This window comes from Protopterus annectens, chromosome 16.part0 (genome assembly GCF_019279795.1).
Source record: "Protopterus annectens isolate FY-2018-M chromosome 16.part0, PAN1.0, whole genome shotgun sequence".
Classification (NCBI taxonomy): Eukaryota; Metazoa; Chordata; order Ceratodontiformes; family Protopteridae; genus Protopterus; species Protopterus annectens.
The window spans coordinates 314263168-314287537 of NC_056750.1; the positions used below are offsets into that span (position 1 = coordinate 314263168).

Genomic DNA, 24370 nt, shown 5'->3' on the forward strand with positions numbered 1-24370 from the left:
TAACAATACAGCTGAAAAATATCACCAGCAAAATGACTATTGATGATGATAATGTTACTATATTCATGAGACAGCTTGAGGACAGTGGCACACAGTAGACAAGTTAAATGGCAGGGTCACACTCCCCACAGCATGTACGTCACTCTGCAGGAAGTGATGCAGAATCAGAAAGTCAATTATATGGAGGCATTACATTGTAGGTTGTAGAGGGAGATAATCCATGCACTCAACACTAGTGTCTCCTCGACCACTGGAACACCTTCTTGAGGATGGCCAGATGTAGCACTGCAATACCTGGGCAAAGATGTGTCAGCTGCAGGTACATAACACAGCTACCTCCAGAAGCATGAAAAGCATTGGTCGCCCAGTAAACGTACTGTGACATTGCTCTGGCTCACTCCACTTTCACAGAAAGTCAAGTAGAGATGGTCAAAGTATTTCAGTGTACATCAGGATTTTCAGAATTACATGGATTGTGGTAACACAAAGCAGTCATCTCCACTTCCACGTGTACACTAATCGATACCTACTAATCTCAAGTAGGCATCAGTTGTGAATGGAGACGTGGACAAGGTACTGTCTAGGCATGTGGGGATATATACATCACACTACGGCTACAAATCAGTAAAGTACTGGAAATAGTAGAGGGAACTAAATACAACAGAATAATTAATGCAGACATTGTCAGCATTCACCTACACATAGAAGAACCTCTCATCCAAAATCTTGGTCTGCCAGCACTGCTTTATCATATGTTCATGCGTTAGTGTATCAATGCAGGGTATCTTATGTGGGTGGGATTTCAAGACCTGCAAAAAAATCCACATTACTGAACACATTCATGACATCTGGTGTTACAATGTACATAATGTGCTTTACAAACATAAATGGCAACACTCTACAGCCATTTACAGTTTTGTGGGGGTAGAAAATATTATTTAGAGGTCACTAAACTAAATCCAAGTTGGAGTATTTGTTGTCCCAAAGAGAAAAGTTATTGATCACTAACACAGGTGATTTAGATCACCCAGACACAGATAACTACATCTGCTGTGTTTCTTTTAATTATGTAGTCAAGATGATATGTTATATATGCATATACACTTTTTGAAGGGTGAATGAATATTTTTGGTGTAAATGAGGTACAATTTCACATTGTGCATTTATATTTTTTGTCCTTTTATTACATTTTTGACATATTCAGTCATTTCAGGATGCTAAAAAGTATTTTTAGATGCATAAGGAAATAAACATTTCATGTCTGTTAAAACATTTATTTCCACCTCACAGTTTTTCTATTTTGATATTTATTTGGGCATATGTGGATTTGCATTATATGGAAAATAAAACAGATGCTAGCTTTAAATATTTGAACTTTAACTCTGTTAGTATAGAGAAATAAAGCTCTAATTACAACCCAGATGACTCGAGTTTGACTTGCAGGAAAGGAAAATGTATGACAAGGCTTTACCTGCTTGCCTTTCTCCAGAAAGCAAGATGGGAATGATGTGTGGTGAAAGCAAGCCATTTCTATAGCTTTAGTGGAGACTAATGTCCAGTATGGCTGCTGAAGTAAAGTGGACATTGCCTCCAGTGGCCATGGATGGTAACACTCCTGGGACAATGCTTTATGGCTCACCTTGCATGCAAAATAATGACAATATGTAATGGAGAGAGGAAGGCCAAATACATAGTCTACCTCTGCAGGTAACAGTGGTGGATGTCTAGCTCACTCACCCCAATTGGACACACCATCACCAGCTAAATGTGTGGTCTGGAAACCCCAACCCATGGGGGTAAACTGGGTTACCAGGTTTAGGACTACAGAATAAGTGAGAGCAGGGCTTGCAGACTGTTATACTATCACAGAAAAAAAGTTCAACTCAAATAACAAAAGCAATCCCCAATGGCAAGAAAAAAATGAAATTTACAAATTGTCACATGATATTAGCTTCTTATTTTAAGCTGCTCGTGTGTATGTGCATGCAGACATGTGTGTAGACGTGTGCATGTGTTTAAAACAGAAGAACCCTTTGTAGCAAAACCAAGCTATGATTTTTGTGTAAGATTTTCTTGATTGTGCTTTTTCCAAGTATACATAGTCAGATCCATTGTATAATTCATGTGTTTCCAGTCATGTAGTGTTGCTTGGTCATGTGGGTGTAGCCCAAGTGAACAAAACCACAGTCTCTCACTGGGGTAAAATATGAATTAAAAATATCCTGCTGTGCAACAACTTTTTTTTCAGGACATGTTTTTAATTGTGCATTTTAAGTTGTAATGAAGTTAAATTGTTATGCAGCAAAATCAATCCCTGTCATAACTATTGAACTGTGATTTATTTAAGTTTATTTACATATTGGTGGTAGGAATTTTATTTTTTAATGAACATTTGCAGACCTGGATGCTCAGTAGTGTGTGAACATGCATGTGAGCCCATGACTTTTGCTTCACTGTACATGGACAAAATGTTTTTGTATTTTATTTTAATGATTATGTTTTTTTAATTTCATGCATGTATTTTAACTTGCTTATATGTTGATAGTTGTAGATTGTTGTTATTTGTGTAGCTTGTGAACTGTAGAATATTTGTATCTGTCTTACTGTGCAGCAATGCATTTACATGTGCAAGTGTCACACCCAAGTTTATGTTTGTGGATGCATTTTTATACTTATCCCCCCTTTTGTGTTTCTAAATGTAGCATGTGCTACCGTCAGCGAGGCCACTGTAAAAGGTATCAAACCAGAAGGGTCTGTTAAGAAAATCTGCAGTGCTGCTAGGAGTATTCATTTTTTAAAGCACCATATTAGCTGGGCTTGTGTTATTAATTTAATGGGCCACGGGATTTGTTTCACTTGTTTGCACTGGTACATAAAAGTAATTCTTCGGTTTTGTTTTCTTTCATAGCTCAGTAGTCTCACCGATTTCTGATCTTGTGCACCTTCTGGCTTATTGACGGAATATATTATGTTACACTTAAGGGTTTGGAGAGCATTGTACTCTAATGAAAGAACAAAATGTGTCATTTCACCATAGCACTGCCTGATCACAAGGGTGCAATCCTTGTGTCCATGCTAGCACCCACCTACCCACACACACACTCACTCCCACAACCACCCACACCTACATTCACACACACACACACACACACACACACACACACACACACACACACACACACACACACACATGTTGTTAGTAAATTTATGAATTATCTTCAGTTTGGCCATGAAGAATAGTTATCATACACTGGCATTATTTTTTATCAAATTTAATTTTATTAAAATTTTCAGTATGTAACAAAAACCAAAAAAAAAAAAAAAAAAAGGCAACGTGTCAAAGTTTGCAAAGAGACCTTAAACAATTTAACTGAAAAATCAAAGAACCAAATTAAACAATTTGTAGTGCATTTAAAACAAAAAGCACCAAGTTCCTCAAGTACACTAAGTGGAAGTAACTTAAAAATTCAGGTCTGTCTTAGGATAGATCCATGATCATTTGATGTTACCCTCTCTGCGATCTTTTCTAGTCCAGGGACTTTTTCTTGAACTTTGGAGACGTCTTGCAAACATTTAAATATTTCGTTAGAGGGAAAGAAAATCTTGTCAAGGAAATGTTTTGCAGATTACAGTGGCATTGTTTGAAAAAGAAACCTTTTACATTTTTTAAATATGACCACTGTGCAATGAATTCAGCATTTCTGTCTCTCTGCAGTGACGTGAATCAGCAGGGATGACTGCAGGTTGTTCAGCACATATGCATGCCCATAGATATAATAAGACATTTTAAACTACAGGTGAGAAATGTGCTTTATAGCCGTGACAATGTAGGTGCACCTAATTATGTCAGCATAGCTTATTAAATTACTGCAGGGAAGCTTTATTGAAAAATAGGGCTGGCAGGTCTGCATTTTTAGTAATTTTTGTGGGATGCTATTTCAGTTTCAAAATGTTTTAACATTGTTTTACTGGTTAGCAATGAATGAAATGGCAGTCTTAATTTGTTTTCAGCAGCACTGATTTTTCATTTATTGCAGTGTCAGAACTTGGTGGGGCATATGCTTTTAACCTCCTGAGTGGTGTAAAATGTTCTTCTCTAGAAAGTAAACAATTTGCTTGTATAATACTGGCTCTGCCATAGTGTGTGTGTGTGTGTGTGTGTGTGTGTGTGTGTGTGTGTGTGTGTAAATATAAAACACACACACAAACACATGCATATTATTTTTGATCTATAGTAATACAGTCTAATAGTAGCTGTATGTTTGTAGGAGCCATACAGATAATACAGAAATGATGTTGGGAATAATTTTAGAGGCATTCAAAGAGTAAAACTACAGAAAGCATTATTTGGCATAAAAGGGATGAAGACTGAACTCTCAAGCTTCAGTTGCCCGAGGTTCAGTCTACCAACAGATAGAGTTCCTCATAGGAAATCACTGTCAGTGAGTTGTGCTGGCAATTATGCCCTTTTTGGGAGAATTTCCCCTTTCTTCGAGTATCTTTGAGGTGGTATACATAAGTTTGGAGTGGGGGGGGGTGCAGGGAGAGATGCCCCATGCAAAAACAGTGTTCTTTCAACAAATGCAGTTTGGGGATTGCAATCCTTGGTGCATTCAGTTGTGTCCACTCATAGTAGGCTTTCCTTTAACTTAGGTCAATAACACAGCAGCTAATATTTCATCTCAGTATACTTTGTCATGTAGTAGGAGTTGTAGGTTAACACTTTTTCTAGCTGTTCAGGGTCATATGGTTGTATCTACATTCATAGGAACTTCACAGGTTGGTGGTGATAGTCAAATCTCCAGAAAGTTCCATGACATTTTGACATAACTTTATGGCATCAGTAAACCCATGGGCTTGTCTTCCTGATCTAAAAAGTCACATAAAACAAAAGTGAAAGAACTACAGTCTATTCCTTCATGTATTCATGACAAGAGAGATGGCCATCCTTGGTCCACTTGTTCTGAAAAATATCTTACTAAAATGGTACCAACAGAGTTCCCCTGTAGGTCTTTGTCCCCTTCCCTCACACTTTCAAACTTATTTAACATAAACCCAAATAAGTACCTTAATAATCATGTCATTTCTCTTCTTCCTCTTAGACTTCACAAGTCCCCAAACTGTCTTAATAATGTAAAGATCCAAACTGTGCCCACCAGCTGATATGGTTTGATCTAAGCAGTGACTAATATAGCTCTCCCTACTAAGTGTCTTAATGAAATTTTATTTTATGATGACAGAGCAAAGTGTTTATAAAGTAAGTTTAAAATGTATTTGCTCATTTTTAATATTTTACTTTCTACATTATAGACATGATTGGTTAAGTTATGCCAGGTACTTTGAGGGAAATGGGGTTATGACATACATAACTAACACGTTTTGTGTAACACTCTTTATTTTCTTTGCTAATTTTGTATTAATTTACTAATTGGTTAAGATTAGTAGGCACAACCCTTTTTTTTTTTTTTAAGTTTGAAAGGTAACCCAGGAGTGCAATTTACTTAAGGGATTTTGTTTGAGAGAATATAAAACTGCATAAGAAAACCTCATCAAAAACTATGGATGCTTTACAGAGCAAAAAACTTTCTCACTGACAGAACTAAGACTACACTTGCCACTACTTATCTCCTCCCCACACTTCTATATGGTGCCCCCATCCTTATTAACCTCCAAGTATCACAAAAATCAAAACTTGAACAATGCTCTAACAAAGTTGCTAAATTTGCAGCAAATACCCCTTTCAGAACCTACCATGTATGGCACTGAAAGCCTAAATCAACTAACATATACACAGCTTCTTACTACCTATAAAATTATGCAGAATCCATCTGCCTGGCCAGCACAGCATAACAGTCCTCACAAATGTTCTCAGTTAGTCATTACATTCCAGTGACCAAAAACTTTTGTCTTTCTACAAACTTATTAAATCTGCTGGGCATTGTCTGTACTAGTACCATATTGCTAAGGCTTTGAACTCCTTATCTGTATCCATCAGGTCAATACCCTCCGTCCATCCCATCCTTCAAAATGATTCTGAGAAACTTCCTAGCCAAAAACTGTCTCTGTTCTTAATCAGCACCAGGATAAACTATATCCCTAAATGTGAAGAAATACCTTTTCATATCTTACACCTCCCTACTCTTTCTTCTTCACTCACTTCCTTATTCTATCAATTTCTTTCCCTGCCTTTCTCTCTAAATATACTATAAGCCTGATTTTCTCTCACTTTGTATTGCAATTCCTGTTTGTATTATACTAACTTCACTTTAATTTCTCTATAACCTGTCTAAAATTTCACTAATAAATAATTGTCAAATAACTTGTATCTATTCTTAACCAATGTTTTCATATTATGTCTAATTGGGTATAATTATTTAAACTGTAGTTTTTTTCTGTATTATTTTTATAAATACTTTACAATTATTGTTCTTAGAATGATTGTAATAATTTGGAGCTTTTCTCCCCAGACTTCCACTGAAAATGGTCCCCTACCCTGTAGGACTTTGGCGGTAATCAAATATCAATAAATATATAAAAATAACCCCTAACTAGAGGACGGTGTTCATTACTAACTGATAGCCTTTTGCCAGCTTTTGGCAAAAGTAGATCATACAATGAGATGCATATTGTTTATGTTTCTCCTTAGCACAGTTATGCTGTATATTATGGGGTGACAACAGCCTCATTTAGAAGTCTCAGTGCAACGTTAACCTCTCTCAACCCTATCTCAGAGAAATCTACTCTTCAAGAGATGTGACTCCTGCCTGGTGATGACCGCGGTCCATTTCAAACCCAAAATTCTAAAATTACAGGGGAAATTCAAGCAGTGGCCAGCTGGCCTAGCTGTAATTGACATTTCGTGGAGTCACTCCCTGTATTTCTGTTTACAGCACTTCATTTGTAGGCATTTGTCAAATATGCTTATATCCTCTGATATAACTCAGTCTTTCTTGACTAGGAAATATCCCTGAAAATGTTCACATTTAAATTATTTCTGTCTGAAATACATATAAACAGTAACATGTTATACTCTGAGCACTGGATTATGATGCTCAAAGGTTGCACAGCAGTGCTATGATGTCCTGTGATGTATGTGACTGCAATGACTGGTCAGAAAAAGGCACAAGACAGGATCTTCAGTAGATGTGGTGCTTCAATGTTCATGGACACACAGATAATCATTGCATGTATGCCTCTTTTGCTATGGGATAAAATATTAAAATTCAGTGAGTGCATAAAGATCCTAGATTATGGGGTCATATCTCAAAACAAGCACCTTATTCATGACCCTCCAGGTACTGTGAGAAGCTGGAAAGTATTATTTGGGTCACAGAAATGAGTTCCAGAATGAGGTAAGCAGAGAGTAGCACTTGCCAAGGGTTCAGAAACAGTAAACAGAATAATTAAATGAAGAGAATGCCACCAATGTTTTACCAGAGTTCACTTATGAAATTCACATTTTGTGCACAAATTCTTTGAGATAAATACACAACTGAAACAAACTTTATACACGTCATCACTAACATTTATGCAATCATATTGTTTCTATTGCCTAACAGAAATTGGTAAAACTTTAAATGCCACTGCTGTTGTCTTCTGATTTCTTCTCTGAAATGGTTAATAATTGGTGCGATTCTTTTTCTTTCAGACAGAAAGAGAAAATGGCTCAAATCTGGCATTCATGTTTCGACTCCCATTTGCTGCTGGAAGAGTGTTCAGTATTAGCATGCTGGACACATTGCTTTATCAGGTCAGTGAAAGTTTGATATTATGACACTGAATCAAGTCCGCTGCATATCATCCGAGGGCTTAGAAACTTTGTTCTGATTTTTGAAGATATGGTTAGAGTTGTAAAAATGATAATAGTATCAGATGCAAGCACAGCAGCAACAGTTACAAGGAGGTGGGCTATCAACCATGGTTTTTGTCTCTCATAGCAGCCAGTCCACAAACATGCCACCACAGGAAGTTAATTAAAGTTACTTAGTTAAAGGAATTCAGAATTGGGGGCTGTGCATGCATGTGCACAAGCATAGAAAGCCGTCTGGTGGGGTCACTGAAGTTGTACTACACTTTATAAGTGTCATAGCAAGCACTGTTGCATTTTTCCAGGACGAGATCTTCAGTCACTGTCAGGTAGCTCTGCTCAGAGTTGCATAACATTAACTTGGTGACAGACAAAAGCAAATGCACTGCTGCAACATAATGCCTCAGTAGCTCACTTTGAGTTCTGCTGTCGGGTATCAGATTGCTCTACTATACATGGGAAAATTAACAAACAGTCAAAAATGAGCAAACAAACTTGTAAAAATGTGTAGAAACAGGCAACCTGATGTCCAGATAGTCAATACTAACCACAGGAAACAAAGTCCAAGTTTCTTCTTTAACGTAAAAGTATTTTATTTTTCAAAAAGACAACGTTTTCGCCGTGACCCCTGTCACAGCTTCCTCAGAAGAAGACAAGTAAAACAGCTAAACTGGTCTGTTCAAATACTCAGTTAACAGGAAGTGACAAATAATTGCACTTCCTGCACTAATTTGACTCAATAAAAATAATGAATAAAATCATGAATAATCATAAAACTCCATTGAATTATCTATAAATATTGTATGATAAAAGACAACATAAAAATGTTCTTACTAGTGCATTTACATTAACATTGTAAAAATTATGCATTAAACCCACAAAATAATGTACATATAGGCATTACCTAAAGTAGCTCCTTAGTTTAAGAACACATGAAATGTTACAGTTCTCATTGAGGCCATCTAGCCTAAATGCATCTAAATTCAACTGCCATAAAAGTTCGACACACTCAAGAACTATCTGAAAGGGGCCTCCCCTATCGGTTAAAGGTACTTGATCAATACCCATAAAACAAAAAGAGTGGTCAGGGTTACTGCTAACATGTTTTGCTAAGGCATTCTCTAAAAGAGGTTTTTTTATGGCATAAAGGTGCTGGTATATTCTCTCTTTTAGTTTACGATTGGTTTTTCCTATGTAAAAGGAAGGGCAGGAATTACACAAAGCAATGTACACCACTGACTTTGAATCACAAGTAATCCTCTGCTTGATGTTGTATTTTTTATTCCTAACTATAAAGGAATTTCCAGTTCTCATCACTTTACACATGTTGCAGCATCCACATTTAAATGAACCTCTAGGTAAAAAACCTGGGCTCTTTAACTGTCAGGTTTTTGAAACCTGACAAAGGAGGGGGCTTGGTAGTGTTCGACAACGTTCAATACACAGAAAAAATGATGCAAGTGTTATCATCTGATGCCTATGTTACTTCTTCCCTTAATGAGATTAATGTAGTTCAAGGTCGCACTGGGTATTTCCGTGACCTTTTCCTAGCAGGCAAAATAGACTTAGAGACATACAACTATATTGACATTATTCAGCCAAAGTTGCCTGTAATGTTCGGAATACCCAAGATACACAAAGACCAAAAGAATCCTCCCATGAGGGCATTAATAGATGGTAGGTCTTCTATGACCTACCCTGTTCAAAATTGATAGATAGTATTCTATCAAAATATGTAAAGAAAATACCTACTATTTGCAAAGACTCCTGGTCTTTCTTACGTGATATCAACAGTATTAAGTTTGACCTTGAGTGTAACTTTTTGACTGTGGATGTCATTGATTTATATACATCCATCCCTCACAATGAGGCAGTTGAATGGATTCAACTGCTTCTTAAAGACTTAAATGCACCACAAGTGGAGATTGACATTGTAACAGAACTGTTGAGCATAGTACTGTCATCAAACTTTTTTGTTTTTGAACATAAATTCTATTTACAAAAATGTGGAATAGCCATGGGCTCCCCTTGCGGAGCCAGTGTGGCTAACCTGTTTGTAGCCTTTTGGGAAAACCTTTATATACTATCTAATGAAACTGTAATGCAGAAGATAAAATATTACACTAGGTTTTTGGACGACATATTTATCCTTTTAAAGGGACTGAAGTTGAAGAAAACTTGTTGTAGACTATTTGAACAATTCTACACAATGGTTAAAATTTACTTATAGGTTTTCAACAATAGAAACAGACTACTTGGACGTGAGACTAACTAAAGAAGTAGATGAAGAGATTTATTTGTCTGGCATTTTCAGGAAACAGACGTACTGCAACTCTTTCCTGCACTACACTAGTCTACATCCACCTAGGCAGAAAAAATCTATTGTCAAAGGACAACTGTTGCGTGCAGTCAGGATGTGTAGCACTTACAGCGATTTTAAAGCTGAGTGCCAATTTTTGAAAGGTATGTTTATAAACCGGATACCCTGTCCCTCTTTTAGAAGGGCTTATAAATGAAGTTGACACTAAAAGAACAAAAGGGTTGTATAAACCACTACTTGATCAATCTAATGTAGGTAGGTCTACTAATGATAATGAATTAGCACACCAAAATTCCTTACTAAATCAGCAGAGAAACTTTTCTTTAAGTTTTATAACCCAATTTAACTTGAATTCAACAGGAATTTGGGCCATTATCTTAAAAACTGGCCACTAGTTATTAATTCCGTTAACTTGATTGACAAGTTAGGTCAGCGCCCTATGTAATTTACAGGAGAAGTAATAATTTGAAAGAACTTTTACAGCATACTTCTAACACTTATGGTCACATAAGACCTAGAGGTTCATTTAAATGTGGATGCTGCAACATGTGTAAAGTGATGAGAACTGGAAATTCCTTTATAGTTAGGAATAAAAATACAACATCAAGCAGAGGATTACTTGTGATTCAAAGTCAGTGGTGTACATTGGTTTGTGTAATTCCTGCCCTTCCTTTTACATAGGAAAACCAATCGTAAACTAAAAGAGAGAATATACCAGCACCTTTATGCCATAAAAACCTCTTTTAGAGAATGCCTTAGCAAAACATGTTAGCAGTAACCCTGACCACTCTTTTTGTTTTATGGGTATTGATCAAGTACCTTTAACCGATAGGGAGGCCCTTTCAGGTAGTTCTTGAGTGTGTCGAACTTTTATGGCAGTTGAATTTAGATGCATTTAGGCTAGATGGCCTCAATGAGAACTGTAACATTTCATGTGTTCTTAAACTAAGGAGCTACTTTAGGTAATGCCTATATGTACATTATTTTGTGGGTTTAATGCATAATTTTTACAATGTTAATGTAAATGCACTAGTAAGAACATTTTTATGTTGTCTTTATCATACAATATTTATAGATAATTCAATGGAGTTTTATGATTATTCATGATTTTATTCATTATTTTTATTGAGTCAAATTAGTGCAGGAAGTGCAATTATTTGTCACTTCCTGTTAACTGAGTATTTGAACAGACCAGTTTAGCTGTTTTACTTGTCTTCTTCTGAGGAAGCTGTGACAGGGGTCACGGCGAAAACGTTGTCTTTTTGAAAAATAAAATACTTTTACGTTAAAGAAGAAACTTGGACTTTGTTTCCTGTGGTTAGTATTGACTATCTGGACATCAGGTTGCCTGTTTCTACACATTTTTACATACATGGGAAAATTAGAATTTTCTTTTTTGGGGGGGCCAGATAAATCTTTTCTGAAAGTGCACAGTAGTGATTCACTGTTTGTGCATAACCATTTAGTTAGGGACAGCACATAGTCCATACAACGGCTCACTGTATACATAGCAGACGGTGTGTGCCCGCAGTAGCAAGTAGGATTAAGCAATGTAGTGCAGAGAAAACAAAGTGCATTGTCTCATTACCCATGTCTGCATACTACTGCTCATTACATTTAATTTGAGGTCCATGGCCTATCACTGACGTCACGAAGATTCAGAGTCCTGACGGGATATGGATCCATGTTAGCCTGGACAGCTGTCAGTAAAACCCACTGGTACCTGAAGTAGTGGTTAGGGCGATGCAGTGCTGCAAAGGTATTAGCAGTTTTATATGAACTACCCGATGATAACCTTTTAACAGTTGTGCGTATATTTGTGTGTGTGTGTGTGTGTGTGTCTGTGCGCGCACATGTGTATGTATGTGAATATGAAACACTCTCTGTGAGAGTAGTTTTGTACAGTAATAACTACAGTATTATACAGAAAGCATGATGGAACATATTGGTCTAATTTTATAAGATGGTGTGTGTGTCTGAGTGCTGACTGGAAATCACAGGCTCTGCATGTATAACCCTGCAGTGGACACCCTTTCAGACCTCTCAAATGTCCCTCTTTTTGTGGGAAAGTGCCTATTTTCAGGCCTGATGTACCTCTGCACATGGTGTACCTGGTTTTGGAGGTATGTCCCTGTTTTCAGGTTTGATTTACCCTCTTACACAATTTTCTGAATCTCCCTCAGCACACACACATGGCTTTTGAAGCTACACAGAAAACTACACTACATGATCAACACACTTAGTGAAACCAATCATTGTAAGGAAGAGGCACACCTTATATCTTCCTTTGTTCAGAAGTAAAAATAAATGACCTGGACTACATGAAAAGAGACATGGAGCAGCTCTCAGATTACTTAGCCCAGGTGGGTATAACCCTAGCCCTGAGTAGCATCCTACCATCACCCAGAATGATACTACAGTACAAGCAGAAAATGATTGATTTCAACAATTGGCTAAGTTTCTGGTGTCATTCTAAGGGGATCCAGTACCTGTCTGCCTGGGATGACATGATTTACAGACCTCAATGCTTTTCCAGAGATGGCCTGCATCTGTCTCTCCTTGCTTTTGAATACTGGCCAAGGCTCTTGCCACCCCTATAGTGCCTTTTTTAGGTGGAGTTCTAAAGACCAAATTACCACCATAACAGCTACAAACAAATGCAATCTGAGGGTCATGCTGCTCAACGCTAGAAGTCTAAATCTCAAAATGCACTCGCTTGAAGCACTCCTTAAAATGGAGAACATCAACATTTGTACTGTAACAGAGACCTGGTTCAAGGCAGCAGAAAGCACCCCTGCACTACCAGGCTATAACTCATTTCACACCTTTTGGCCCCAGAACTTGGACCAAAGCTCAAAAGGCAGTGGTGTTTCCATATTCATAAATGATACACACACCTCCAGACCGGTAGCCCGACATAATGCATCAGAGATACTTCAGGTGCAGCTAACATTGGATAAGACAGTGATTCAGGTTGTAGCCTATTGTAAGTCTTCAACCATGCCCCAAGACTCACACTCCACGTTCCTAAGCACCCTGGAGAATATTAGGGTCCAGCCTAACACACTCATACTGGGTGACTTCAACTACCCCTCCATTAACTGGGAAAATTACTCATGTACCAATACACTTACCCAACGTTTCCTGGAATACATTAATTCCAGTGCCCTGGACCAGCTCATTCTTACCCCCACTAGAGGTAGCAACATCCTTGACCTGGTCATTACTAACGTGGGTGACCATTGCTCTACACCAATAGTCAACTCCTCCCCCCTGGTTAGATCAGACCGCAAACCAATCACCTTGGAAATCTACATCCCTCCCACCCCAAACCCCCCACCACCCCCACTCTCACCCCCCCGCAAAAGTAACCACCATGAAAAACTTCTCCAAAGCTAACTTTGGAGTCCTAAAAACAGAGGTGGCTAACTTCATGGCACCCATGCAAATGGAGAATAGTTGCATGACTGCCAAATCAAACACCAATCCACTGTACAAACACATACACAAATGCATGGACCTCACCATAGCCAACAGAACCAAGATGCTCTCCTTCAAAAAAAGGAAGCCAATCTGGTGGTCCCCTGCCATAAACAAACTCTATAACAGAAGTAGGAAACTGATGCAGAATAAGGTGAAGTCTCAAGACTGGAAAAACTCCCTTATCTGCCTCAACAAAAAGTTGAGATCCCTCATCAAATCCTCTAAAGCTAGCAATGAAAACAGAATTGCAGCAGATAGTAAAGACAACCACAAGGCCTTCTATAGTTATGTAAAGAATCTCCACGGCAACACCCAGATTTGCTCTGAGATACTGCACAATGGTACCTCCTATACCGAGCCAATAGATATTGCCAATATACTGGCCGACAGATTCAGTGCCAACTTTACCCCTCCCCCCAAAGGACCAATCATAATACCAGTATTACTGCTGCACAGGTTAAAACACCACTGTCCAAGGCCAAGAATACAGCTTCTATGGGACCTGACAATATCCCTGGCTGTGTTCTACATGAACTACAGAGTGAACTGGCACCTCACCTGTGTGCCCTGTTCAATCACAGCCTCACCTCAGGCTTTGTCCATGCCAAATGGCCCACTGCTACAGTCATCCCTCTTCACAAAGGAGGAGCAACTACAGACCCTGGGAACTATTGCCCCATTAGCCTGACAAGTCTTGATATGCAAAGCTATGGAACGCATTATCATGGACCTAATAAACAAGGATATAGGGACTTTCCAAACTCTGGATCCCACACAGTTTGGTTTTGTGAAGGGTAGATCATGCCTGCTCAACTTTGTCAACTTCTTTGAGTCATTCACCAGAGCAGTGGATGAAGGCAAGGTGGTTCATACAGCCTACCTTGATCTGGCCAAGGCCTTTGATACCATTCCCTACTCAAGAATCATAGAAAAACTCACTAAGCTAGGCAACAACCCCTATATCACAAGTGAGTTGCAAACTGGCTCACAGATATGCCCTTGTCATGACCACACATAAACCCTTTCCCTCTTCTTTCCACAACATTTTTCTTCCCTTACTATGTAGATCTACTAGCACAATCAAAGGGTCATCATGTGAGTGGCTTTATACCCTTCTCCTTTGTATAATATAAACATGTATAACTTTATTCTCTCATTGTCCTTGTATATAAGTTAATTATGCTTTTTATTAGAAACTGTTATATATGAAAAAACTTTTCTTTATTCTGATATTTAAAAAAATACTATATATAGTCATTTATTTATTGTTTTCTCTATCTCTGTATATGCTCTACTTTTGATTCAACTGCATATATATATTCATGTATTGATTTTTTTTCTGTCTCTGTATTTGTACTATTATGCTTCTATTGCATATAATTGTATAAGTAACTTTGAGCTTTTCTCCTCAGGTCTCCATTGAAAGTGGGCATGAGCTCAGACAGACCATCCCAGTTAACAAATGTCAAATAAATAGAATTGTTATTGAGGTTCCAGCTCTGCATTTTTACCCATTTTCATAGGGGCCTGGGGGAAAATGCCCACCATAATTGTAGAACAAAGTTTTTGTATCTAAGATAAGCAGACTTCAGTATAACCACAGAATAGTTACTTAGAAATGCCGCCATTATTATTCATAATAATAATTAGATAAGCAAGTTAAATCAGTTGTATACTGAAGCAGATTACTTAAATGAATAAACTTAGCTACTACCAATATAACAGTCACTGTCTGCATCATAACTAAGGACTGGCTCACTGAATCAGTCCTGAAGTTTTCAGTCAAAGCAGTCAGGCACAGATGTTAATTAGTGGTATAGTAATGATGGAATAGCTGCCCAGAATTAAATAACAGGGTGGGGCGTAAAGCAGTTTAAACAGATCGATAGTTCCTAATGGGATGTTGTGGTTCATTTGACTGACTTTGTAAGCCCAAGCTATAGGGTTGATTTAAGAATTAATTCTTGTTTTTAAATTGTAGGAATACGGTTTGAATGTTCAACTTAACTTCCACTTCTGTGGTGCCTTCGCAGTAAGCACAGTTGTTCTTCATAAATGAGTAAGAATGATTTTTTGAATGTAGCTTTTTACTGTGACTCCTAATACTTTTGGACATCTATTTATTTATTTTATTTTGTTCTTTTCATGTTTATAAGCAAGTAAGCGCACCAGACTGAAGACCATTTTCAGGCATGACCTGAGCTTTTAGGTATATACAAATTATAACAAAAATGTTAGTTGGTTTCTGAAAGTAGTATTAAAAGCTAAGATATAATGCCTAGCACTTTCCATTAAGTAGCTAGTAGCAGACCTTAGATTACTGGTTGGGGGAGTACCATTTCATAAAGTGATTGCTTTGGTGAGAATGATCAGAGTTTAAAAAATTAAATGCCTTTGTGATGAAAATCTTTTAGAGCAAATGTTTAAGTAGGCCATTCTAGTTCTGATATAGGACACTGTTGTGTTGTGGTATATGTGTAGACTGGATGATAAATGCTACACATTTGTGATAATGTCTGCCAGCATTTATTAAGGAACCCTTATATAATGCCAGTCTATTCACTGCAATAATGAAGTCTTGTGAAAAGTAAGAAGTGAAGTTTTGATCTACAGCTTTGGGACAGAAAATCTGCATAGGCATCTTAGCATCTGGTGACATTGTTTTTGCACATGATATGATCTGTTGTTTGAAAGAGAGTAAAGTGAATAGAATACATCCAATATGTTTCATGTGTTCTGTGCATTCTACCTTATTTCTGTTTTTGTTAGGATGGTAGTAGTTCACATGATATCTTATATTAGTTGCAGAAAGTAGAATACCTTAAGCCTGATAAGTTCAGTAACAGATGTTAGTCTGTTAACCAGTTTTCTGCCCCCTGCAAATTGAGAATGCAATAACCTCACCACATCCAAAACTAAAAGATAAAAAGAACTAATATGTGCTAACCTTAACCCAATGCCATACATTTGCTTAGACACAAGACACTCAGACACATACCACAACAGACACGCACACTAAATATATCTCATTCCTTAGCCCTTAATCTAACCATAGTCTGCAAACAATCTCACAAACAGTCCCACCTCTAATACTGAAGCTTTCATTTTACCAAAATGTTTGGTGTTAACATCTCAGATCTACACTATCTTCTACAATTGACCTTCCTTTTTTCGATGTATGCATTGTTCAGCCATACATGCACTCAATCAAAAGTGCACTTGGGTTTATAGTTTACTCTCTTGACCTAATAAACATTCAGCAAAGTGAAGAAGCCCCACACACACACACACACACACACACACACACACACACACACACACACACGCACATATATCTATGATTCTGTGAGGTATGGTTAATTGTAAAAAATTGACTATCAAAAGAGAGAACACAAAACAACCAAACGCATCAGTAAATGCAAAAATGAGCATGCCACAAGTTACTAATCACATAATACAAGCACTGAACTTTAAGTAAACAGTGTAAATCCATGTGGGTGTAAATAACCTGAGATGCATTTCACTGGACTATATGAAAAGAGGGGTCTATCTCAGATGATCGACTTTTTGGAAACTTGAAAAAATATCGGCGAGACCATAAGATTGAGTTTCAAAAACCTCAAACATAAAAAAAACACAAAAATCTACCTTTTTTATGTTTTTGCAGGGGAGCAAGACCCCCTGCACCCCCCTGCAAATTATATATAACAACTCCAAGATCGCACTACAGTGAGGAAAAGGGTACATTTCTCAATCCTCGCTGTACCGTCATCTCCATTCAAAAGCTTTAGTTTTCAAAAATTTGATCATATGGTCTTGACCATATGGAATTCAAGTTTCTGACGCCTCAGTCAACTGATAGAGACCTGAAAGGGATACATTGGATCTGCCATTACATGTATCACAGACAGGGATGTACCTTACATTGAGCAGCATTCTACTTCACCAAGGATGATGCCACAGCATGAACATAAAATAATTGATTTTAATAATTGACTTTGTTTCTGGTGTCAGTCCAGGGGTTCCAGTACCTGTCAGCATGGGGAGGACATGGTCAATGACCATCTCGCTTTGCCAAGGAAGGACTACACCTGTCCCCCTAGGCTTTCAGATATTGGCTAAAACTTCATCCACCCCATTAGAGTATTTTTTAGGCAATGCCAAAAACACAAAGCTGCCTGGATAGTGAAAAAGTCTCCAAGCAACCATAAGGTGTTGCTGCTCAGTGCTAGGAGTCTAAATTAAAAACTACATATCTCTTCAAGCATTCCTCATTCTGGAGAATGTCGACATCTGTGCAGTGACAGAGAGAACACCAGTGCAATAATTCAGTGCCTTCCACACATTTAGGCCAGCAGCAGCACAGCCTGGAACCAAAGGTGGAAGTGTTTCAATCTGTGTTATCAACAAATATACCTCCATGTTGCTTAAACAGGATGATACTGTGGAGCTCATCCACATGTAGGTCATAATACATAAGATCCTTCACCACAGCTTGGCTAACTGCAAATAACCATCTATGCCACTAGAATCTCATGGCTCTTACCTAAACCTATAGAGGCAGTCACCATTCAAGTAAACACCCTGCTCATGGGTGACTTTACCTACCCCTCTATAGAATGGGAAACTTACAGTGCCTCAAATTCACAGTCACAATGCTTCCTGGACTTTATTAACTCAAACATCCTGGAACATACTCCAACCAGAGAGTCAAACATACCGGATCTGGTACTGACCAACATGGGTGAGAGCTGAATCCCCCTCCATGTCATGTCCTCACTAGTAAGGTCAGATCACAAAGCTATGCAAAAAATCACCCTAGAAAACCCAGCTAAATAAGTAACAGTTAAGAACAATTGTAAGGCAAACTACATCCTATTACATAACAGTTTGTCAAAATTCTAGACTCTCATGCTGTGCTGATGAGGTCATAAGAAGGCCAAAACTTACATGTCTGCAGCTAGTGGGGGTTGGCTTTATTGGCCTGAATGTATCCAAAAAGACTTAAAAAGAAAAAAATTAAAAAGACTTGAACATTCAAAAGCCATATAGCTGAAACATTTGATGTCCTATGAGTCATTTGCATATATCCCATGGACCTCTATTACAGAAGATTTAAGGTATCACACACTGAAAACTCTAGCTTGGCTAGATTTTTCTTGTCGTTTTTACTAATTGGTTTATCTGTGTGACCTTTTTACTTCTTGGTTTTTGAAAATTCAAACTCTTTCTAACCACAACACCACAGCTACCAGTGCAGAATTACTCAAAGAATCCCAGTACAAACATGTGAATGGCTACATTGAGGCTGCTGTACCTACAAGAAGTAAACTCAAAACAAACACTAAAAACAACCCAATGGTGGAATCCTCACCTAAATGGGGTATTAAAAAAATGGTGGCCAAAATCAGGAAGAGTAATTCCCTTAAAGATAAGTGCTGTCTTATACAACTAAATAAGAACCTAAGAGGTCTAATTAAGTCCAACAAGGCCAATTATGAGGTCAAGATAGCCTGCTAGGTAAGGATATTCACAAGGCCTTATTCAGCTATGTCCAAAACCTTAAAGGTGACACACAGAAGTGTGCCGAACTGCTCTTGAATGGTACCACCTTCATTGATCAGGCTGACATGCAAATGAACTCAGACTTCACGCCCACTCCCCCTCAGCTCCTTTGGGTGACATCCCCTCCAACATACTTCCACCGACTATTAGCAGGAACCAGTACTGGAAGTACTCACTAAAACAAAGAACAACATCCCCAGGTTGCCTCATGAACACTTTAAAACATGACCTATTAAGACCACTTGAGGCACTTTTCAACTGCAACCTTGAAGCAGGCCATACTCCAAGTGAATGGAAGACAGCAACAGTCATTAATCACCACAAGATGGATCATCAGCAGACAACTTCAGGCCCATCAGTCTAATGAGCTTAATATGCAAAGCTGTGGAGCAAATTATCATGGAAATCATAAACAAAGACATTGGTAACCTACAGACACTAGCCCCATACCTACCTAACCTGACAGATTTCTTTGAGAGGGTCACCAATGCAATGGGTGAGAGCAAAACAGTGCATAGCTCGTGTTTTGACTTGGCTAACACATTCAATACAATACCCAACTGAGGCATTGTTGGCAAGCTTGCTGAGCTAGGCATAAATCCATGCATAACTCACTGGGCTGCTGGCTGGCTTACAGACGCAAACCAATAAGTCAAGATTGGTGAAGCCGCTTCCACCAAGAGGCATTTACTTCTCAGAAGCCAAGGCTAATGTTCAAGTCCTCTGGCTCACCCAAATTCACAAATGATTGTATATTGGGAGCTATTATAGATTCCTCCCAAGACACTAAGATCTGGTGACAAAGCCATGGCAAAACTGAAATGCCAAAAAATGCATTATAATGCCCTTTGGGAAACTGTCAACCCAAGTTAATTACTTCATTGATAAATCACCCTGAAGACTTGACTCAGTCATAAAGGATTTGGGAACATTGTAGACAGCAGGCTGGTCTTTGACTAACAAATCTCTAATATAGTAAGGAAATAATTTAATGTTGCCCAGCATATAGATAAAGGTATGGCATCCAGGTCCATGGAAGTTATAATACCATTCTACTTGGCCCTCAACAGACATTTGGCATGTACCTAAACAGACACTTACAACTGTTGGATTGCCCACAAAGGTTTCTCACCAGGAGAATTTAAGGCATGAATACCCAGTCCTACACAGATCACCTAAAGGCTCTGTCTCTATATTTAGACTCCTACAGACCGCTGAGCAGGGATCTTTGCCTGGCTTACAGGCCTTCCTTAGACATAGCCCAGATGGATCTGTTGTACATGTGCAAAACAAACAGCACCAGAAGCACTAGATCTAGGGATCTGAACTTGACTTGTGACATAAACAGATCGTGCTTGAGAGACAGATTTGTGTCCCAAGGATCCCCACACTATGGAATAGGCTCCCCATCATGTAAAAGCAAATAATCCCTGATCCTGTTCAAATGAAACCTTGACAATTGGATGGGAAATGATAATTTTACCCCCAGTCTTGTCCCATGTCCCATATCCAAACAGCCCCTACACATAAATCCCTTAGTTACCTCCCTACAAAGATGTCCCCCCGGCCCGCCGGCCATCAAATTCAGCTCATATTTCACCTCCCCATCACCCAAAGTTCTCCCTTAAGAAATACCTTCCACCAATCCATCTCCAATTATCACCAAAGAACAGGTTGCCACTGCTTTGTCTAAAGCTAAAAACACAGCTTCAGTGGGGCCTGATGGTATACCAGGTTGCCTCTCAAACAGCTTAAATCAGGAATATTCAGGCCTATTAGGATCTCTATTTAACCATAGCCTCTGGAATGGTTTTGTCCTGATAGAGTAGAGGAGAGCAACAATCATCCCTCTGCATAAAGGGTGGCCATCTACTAACCGGAGAAATTACAGACCCATGCGTTTGACTTGTCTTATATGTAAGGCCATGGAAAGAATAATCATGGCCCTGATAAATGATGATGTAAGAAACCTCCAAACTCTGGTACTGACCCAATTCACTTTTGTAAAGTGCAGGTCATACCTACTGAATCTGGTGGTTTTATTTGAAAAAGTCATAAGGCCATGGATGAGGCTAAAACAGAGTATATCACCTACCTCAACCTGGCCAAGGCATTTGACGCAATTCCCCAAACAGGTATTATAAATAATCTCACAAAACTGGGCATAAATCCCTACATCATCAAATGGTAGAATGAATCCAGATCCAGCAAGAGGCCCGTTACTAGTGGTGTTCCACAGGGCTCAGTGTTGGGACAACTCCAGTTCAGAATATACTCCTCTGAGGTTAAGGCTAATGTGGAAGGCCTCTGGATGACAAAGTTTGCTGATGACTGCAAGCTGGGGGCAATCGCTGAATCCCCCACTGACATAGCTATCCTTTAGGATGTTCTAGATCAGACAAATGACTGGTGCCAGAACCATGTCCTAAAACTAAATGCAAAATAAAATGCAATATCATACCCTTTGGAAGCCCCTACAAATTAGAACATCAATAACACAATCCTAAGAGTAGACTCAGAGGGAAAAGACCTAGGTACACAAATAGACAGAAGCCTGAAATTTGGCCGCCGTATGTCCACAGTGGTGAGAAAATCCTTCTGTGTGGCACAATTTATAAGTAAAGGTATGGCATCCAGATCCAAGGAAATTATAGTCCTGTTGTACTCAGCCCTAATTAGCCCAATAATCGATTACAATGAGCATGTGGCATTTACTTGACTGGGCACTTACAGAAGCTGGAGTGACTTCAGAGGTTCCTCACAAAGAAGATACAGGGTATAAACAACATATGTTATGCAGATAAACTAAAAGCCATATCCCGTTACTCTTTCTCCTACTGACTATTAAGGGGTGACCTATGCCTGACCTATACAGCAATCACAAATCCAACCCTGATGGAGATGCTACACATCTGCAAGTCGGACAGTACTAGGGTCACTCAATATAGGGATCTAAACTTAGTCCGCGACTCAAACAAAACATGCTGGAAAGACAGATATGTACCTCAGAGATTGCCCCTTCTTTGGAACAGGCTTTCTCTTCATCTTAAGCAGAACCCTTCCCTGGCCCTCATCAAATGCAGTTTGGATCAATGGAAGGTGAGTCACAAATTCAAACCTGGGGTAGTGCCTATGGCCCTTATAGACAGGGGCAATCTGCAAGATGCTCAAGGCAAAGTCACAAACCATTGCCATCCTTTTGCCTCTAGGATGTATATATTGGGTACAATTGGGTTATATGGCTAGGCTTGTATGAACCCATGAACATATAGAAGCCCATGATACTCTGGATCCAAATGGGTTTGGGGTATGCAACTAATCTTGCAAGGATGGTCATTAGCCTAGTAGCAACTTATGCACCTATGAACATTATTTTCACCTAGTCTTTTGAGCACACTGTGTTTATCAGCCTTGATGTTTAGGGTTCACTGTATGCAGTAGCAGGACTGATGCATCATCTGGAGAAATATTGTTTACTTCTGAAGTATATATAACACAACAAAGACAAATTCTGTCCTTCACATATCAACTTATAGAGTACTTATTAATTTTCAATTTTTTTTAAATCTTCTGTTAACACATTTTATTCCCTGCATCTGGCCAGGTTGTCCAGAAAGTGTATCCTGCTATTCACTGGTAGAAAGATTAAAAATATTCCAGAACCATGTCAGCTATTGGACTTTATAATTCACATCTAGAAACATGCACAGTGGTATATCTGAGTAATCTGCAAGCTTAGGCAACTGAAAATGGTGTATTTTTCTAAATAATTTTTCCAGCTGTCTGAGCTTACAGTTATCTTGAAAACATCAGTGTGAGTGATTTTGTATAATTGCCATTTTGGCAGCATACCAGATCACAGAAGGTAGCTGTTCTATGTGGAGGACTGCATGTCCCCTCTGCCCTATGTTTCTAGTGCCTGTATACATGGGGCATTTGTAAACAACACTGGCACTGATTGGTTGTCCAAAAATGTGTCTGGAGAGAAATCACGCAGACATAGGAAGCTTAGTTGAGGAATGCAGTGTAAGAAAGGGATAGGACATAAGATTTATGAAGGGCAAGCTGTCAGGCATACTGATATGTAAGACCTGAACTGTGATAGATGGACTTGATTCCATACAGTAAATGAGCAAGTGCAGTTTTGGGGCAAAGGATCTGCCACTGAAGAGAGGTTCTACACTGTCTGGCTCACAAAGGCTAAGAGGAACATGCTAATAATCAGTAATGATAGGGCTAGTAACTAAGATAGTAGAAAGATGATTACAAATATTTTATTTTATTTTGAATTTGTTAAACAGGGGTAGAGCACTGATCCCACTGGACCTATTTCAGTCTTAGCCGGGGGTAAACACAATAGATACATGACATGATATGCAGCATGAATGACAAAACACAATATATACATGCATTGTATACAGAGTTGGCATCACAGTTGACATGATGAAAGAGTCAAAATAAAAAGTCAAGTCAGTGCAAGTTATGTATGTTGAAGGAAGTGTGTGTAGGAAGAGGTTAAATTATATTAATGTCTCATATGGAAAGTGCACATGAAGATATAATAAAACAAATCAGACTGGAGATGGTATGGCAGTAACTGAATGGAACGACATAGCTGTTGTATGGGTCACTGATCTGTCTTCAACAATTTATACTTCGGATTATAGCATGCTAGATGCTGAAGTCATATCAGCCAACCTCCACCCCCACCCCCGTGTTGCAAAAACTCAATACACAAAATTCTAGGTCTCCCTGAAAAATGCTCATATGACCAATGAAACTTATACCAATGATACACTCAGTTTATAGGAAATATTTGCATTCTAATCTGCATTTCTCTCACCATACATGATTAAAATGTTTTTGTTTACGGAAACCTTCTTATAACTTCAGCGTTAGTAAGGTATGACCTCAAGGTCATATAAATATGTGTCTTGCTGCAGTGGCACATTGATGTTTTGCATGAATGGATAAACATTGGTCCACTGAGGGGAGAAGAAAAATATTGTCGTGAGGCATGAGGTCCTGCCAAAAAAGGAGTGTGTTATCTTATTCAGACTTATAGCATCACTTGTGGTGTTTATTTCTTCAGCATTAATTGTGTAGCAGCTTTATCTTATTCAAGACAATAGTGCTTCACAGCTGGACTACACACACACACTGCCTCATTTGCAGTGAAGCTTAATTTTAGTATT

The 24370-nt window shown here is 38.6% G+C and overlaps 1 protein-coding gene across 1 annotated transcript in view; it reads left to right on the plus strand.

Moving 5' to 3' along the window:
- Positions 1-24370, plus strand: part of LOC122790589 (potassium channel subfamily T member 1) — a 1237971-nt gene that overhangs the window by 948943 nt on the left and 264658 nt on the right. The window contains exon 24 of the mRNA XM_044058115.1: positions 7649-7750. Within this exon, the coding sequence (XP_043914050.1) occupies positions 7649-7750 (102 nt within the window). The remainder of the gene's footprint in view (positions 1-7648; positions 7751-24370) is intronic.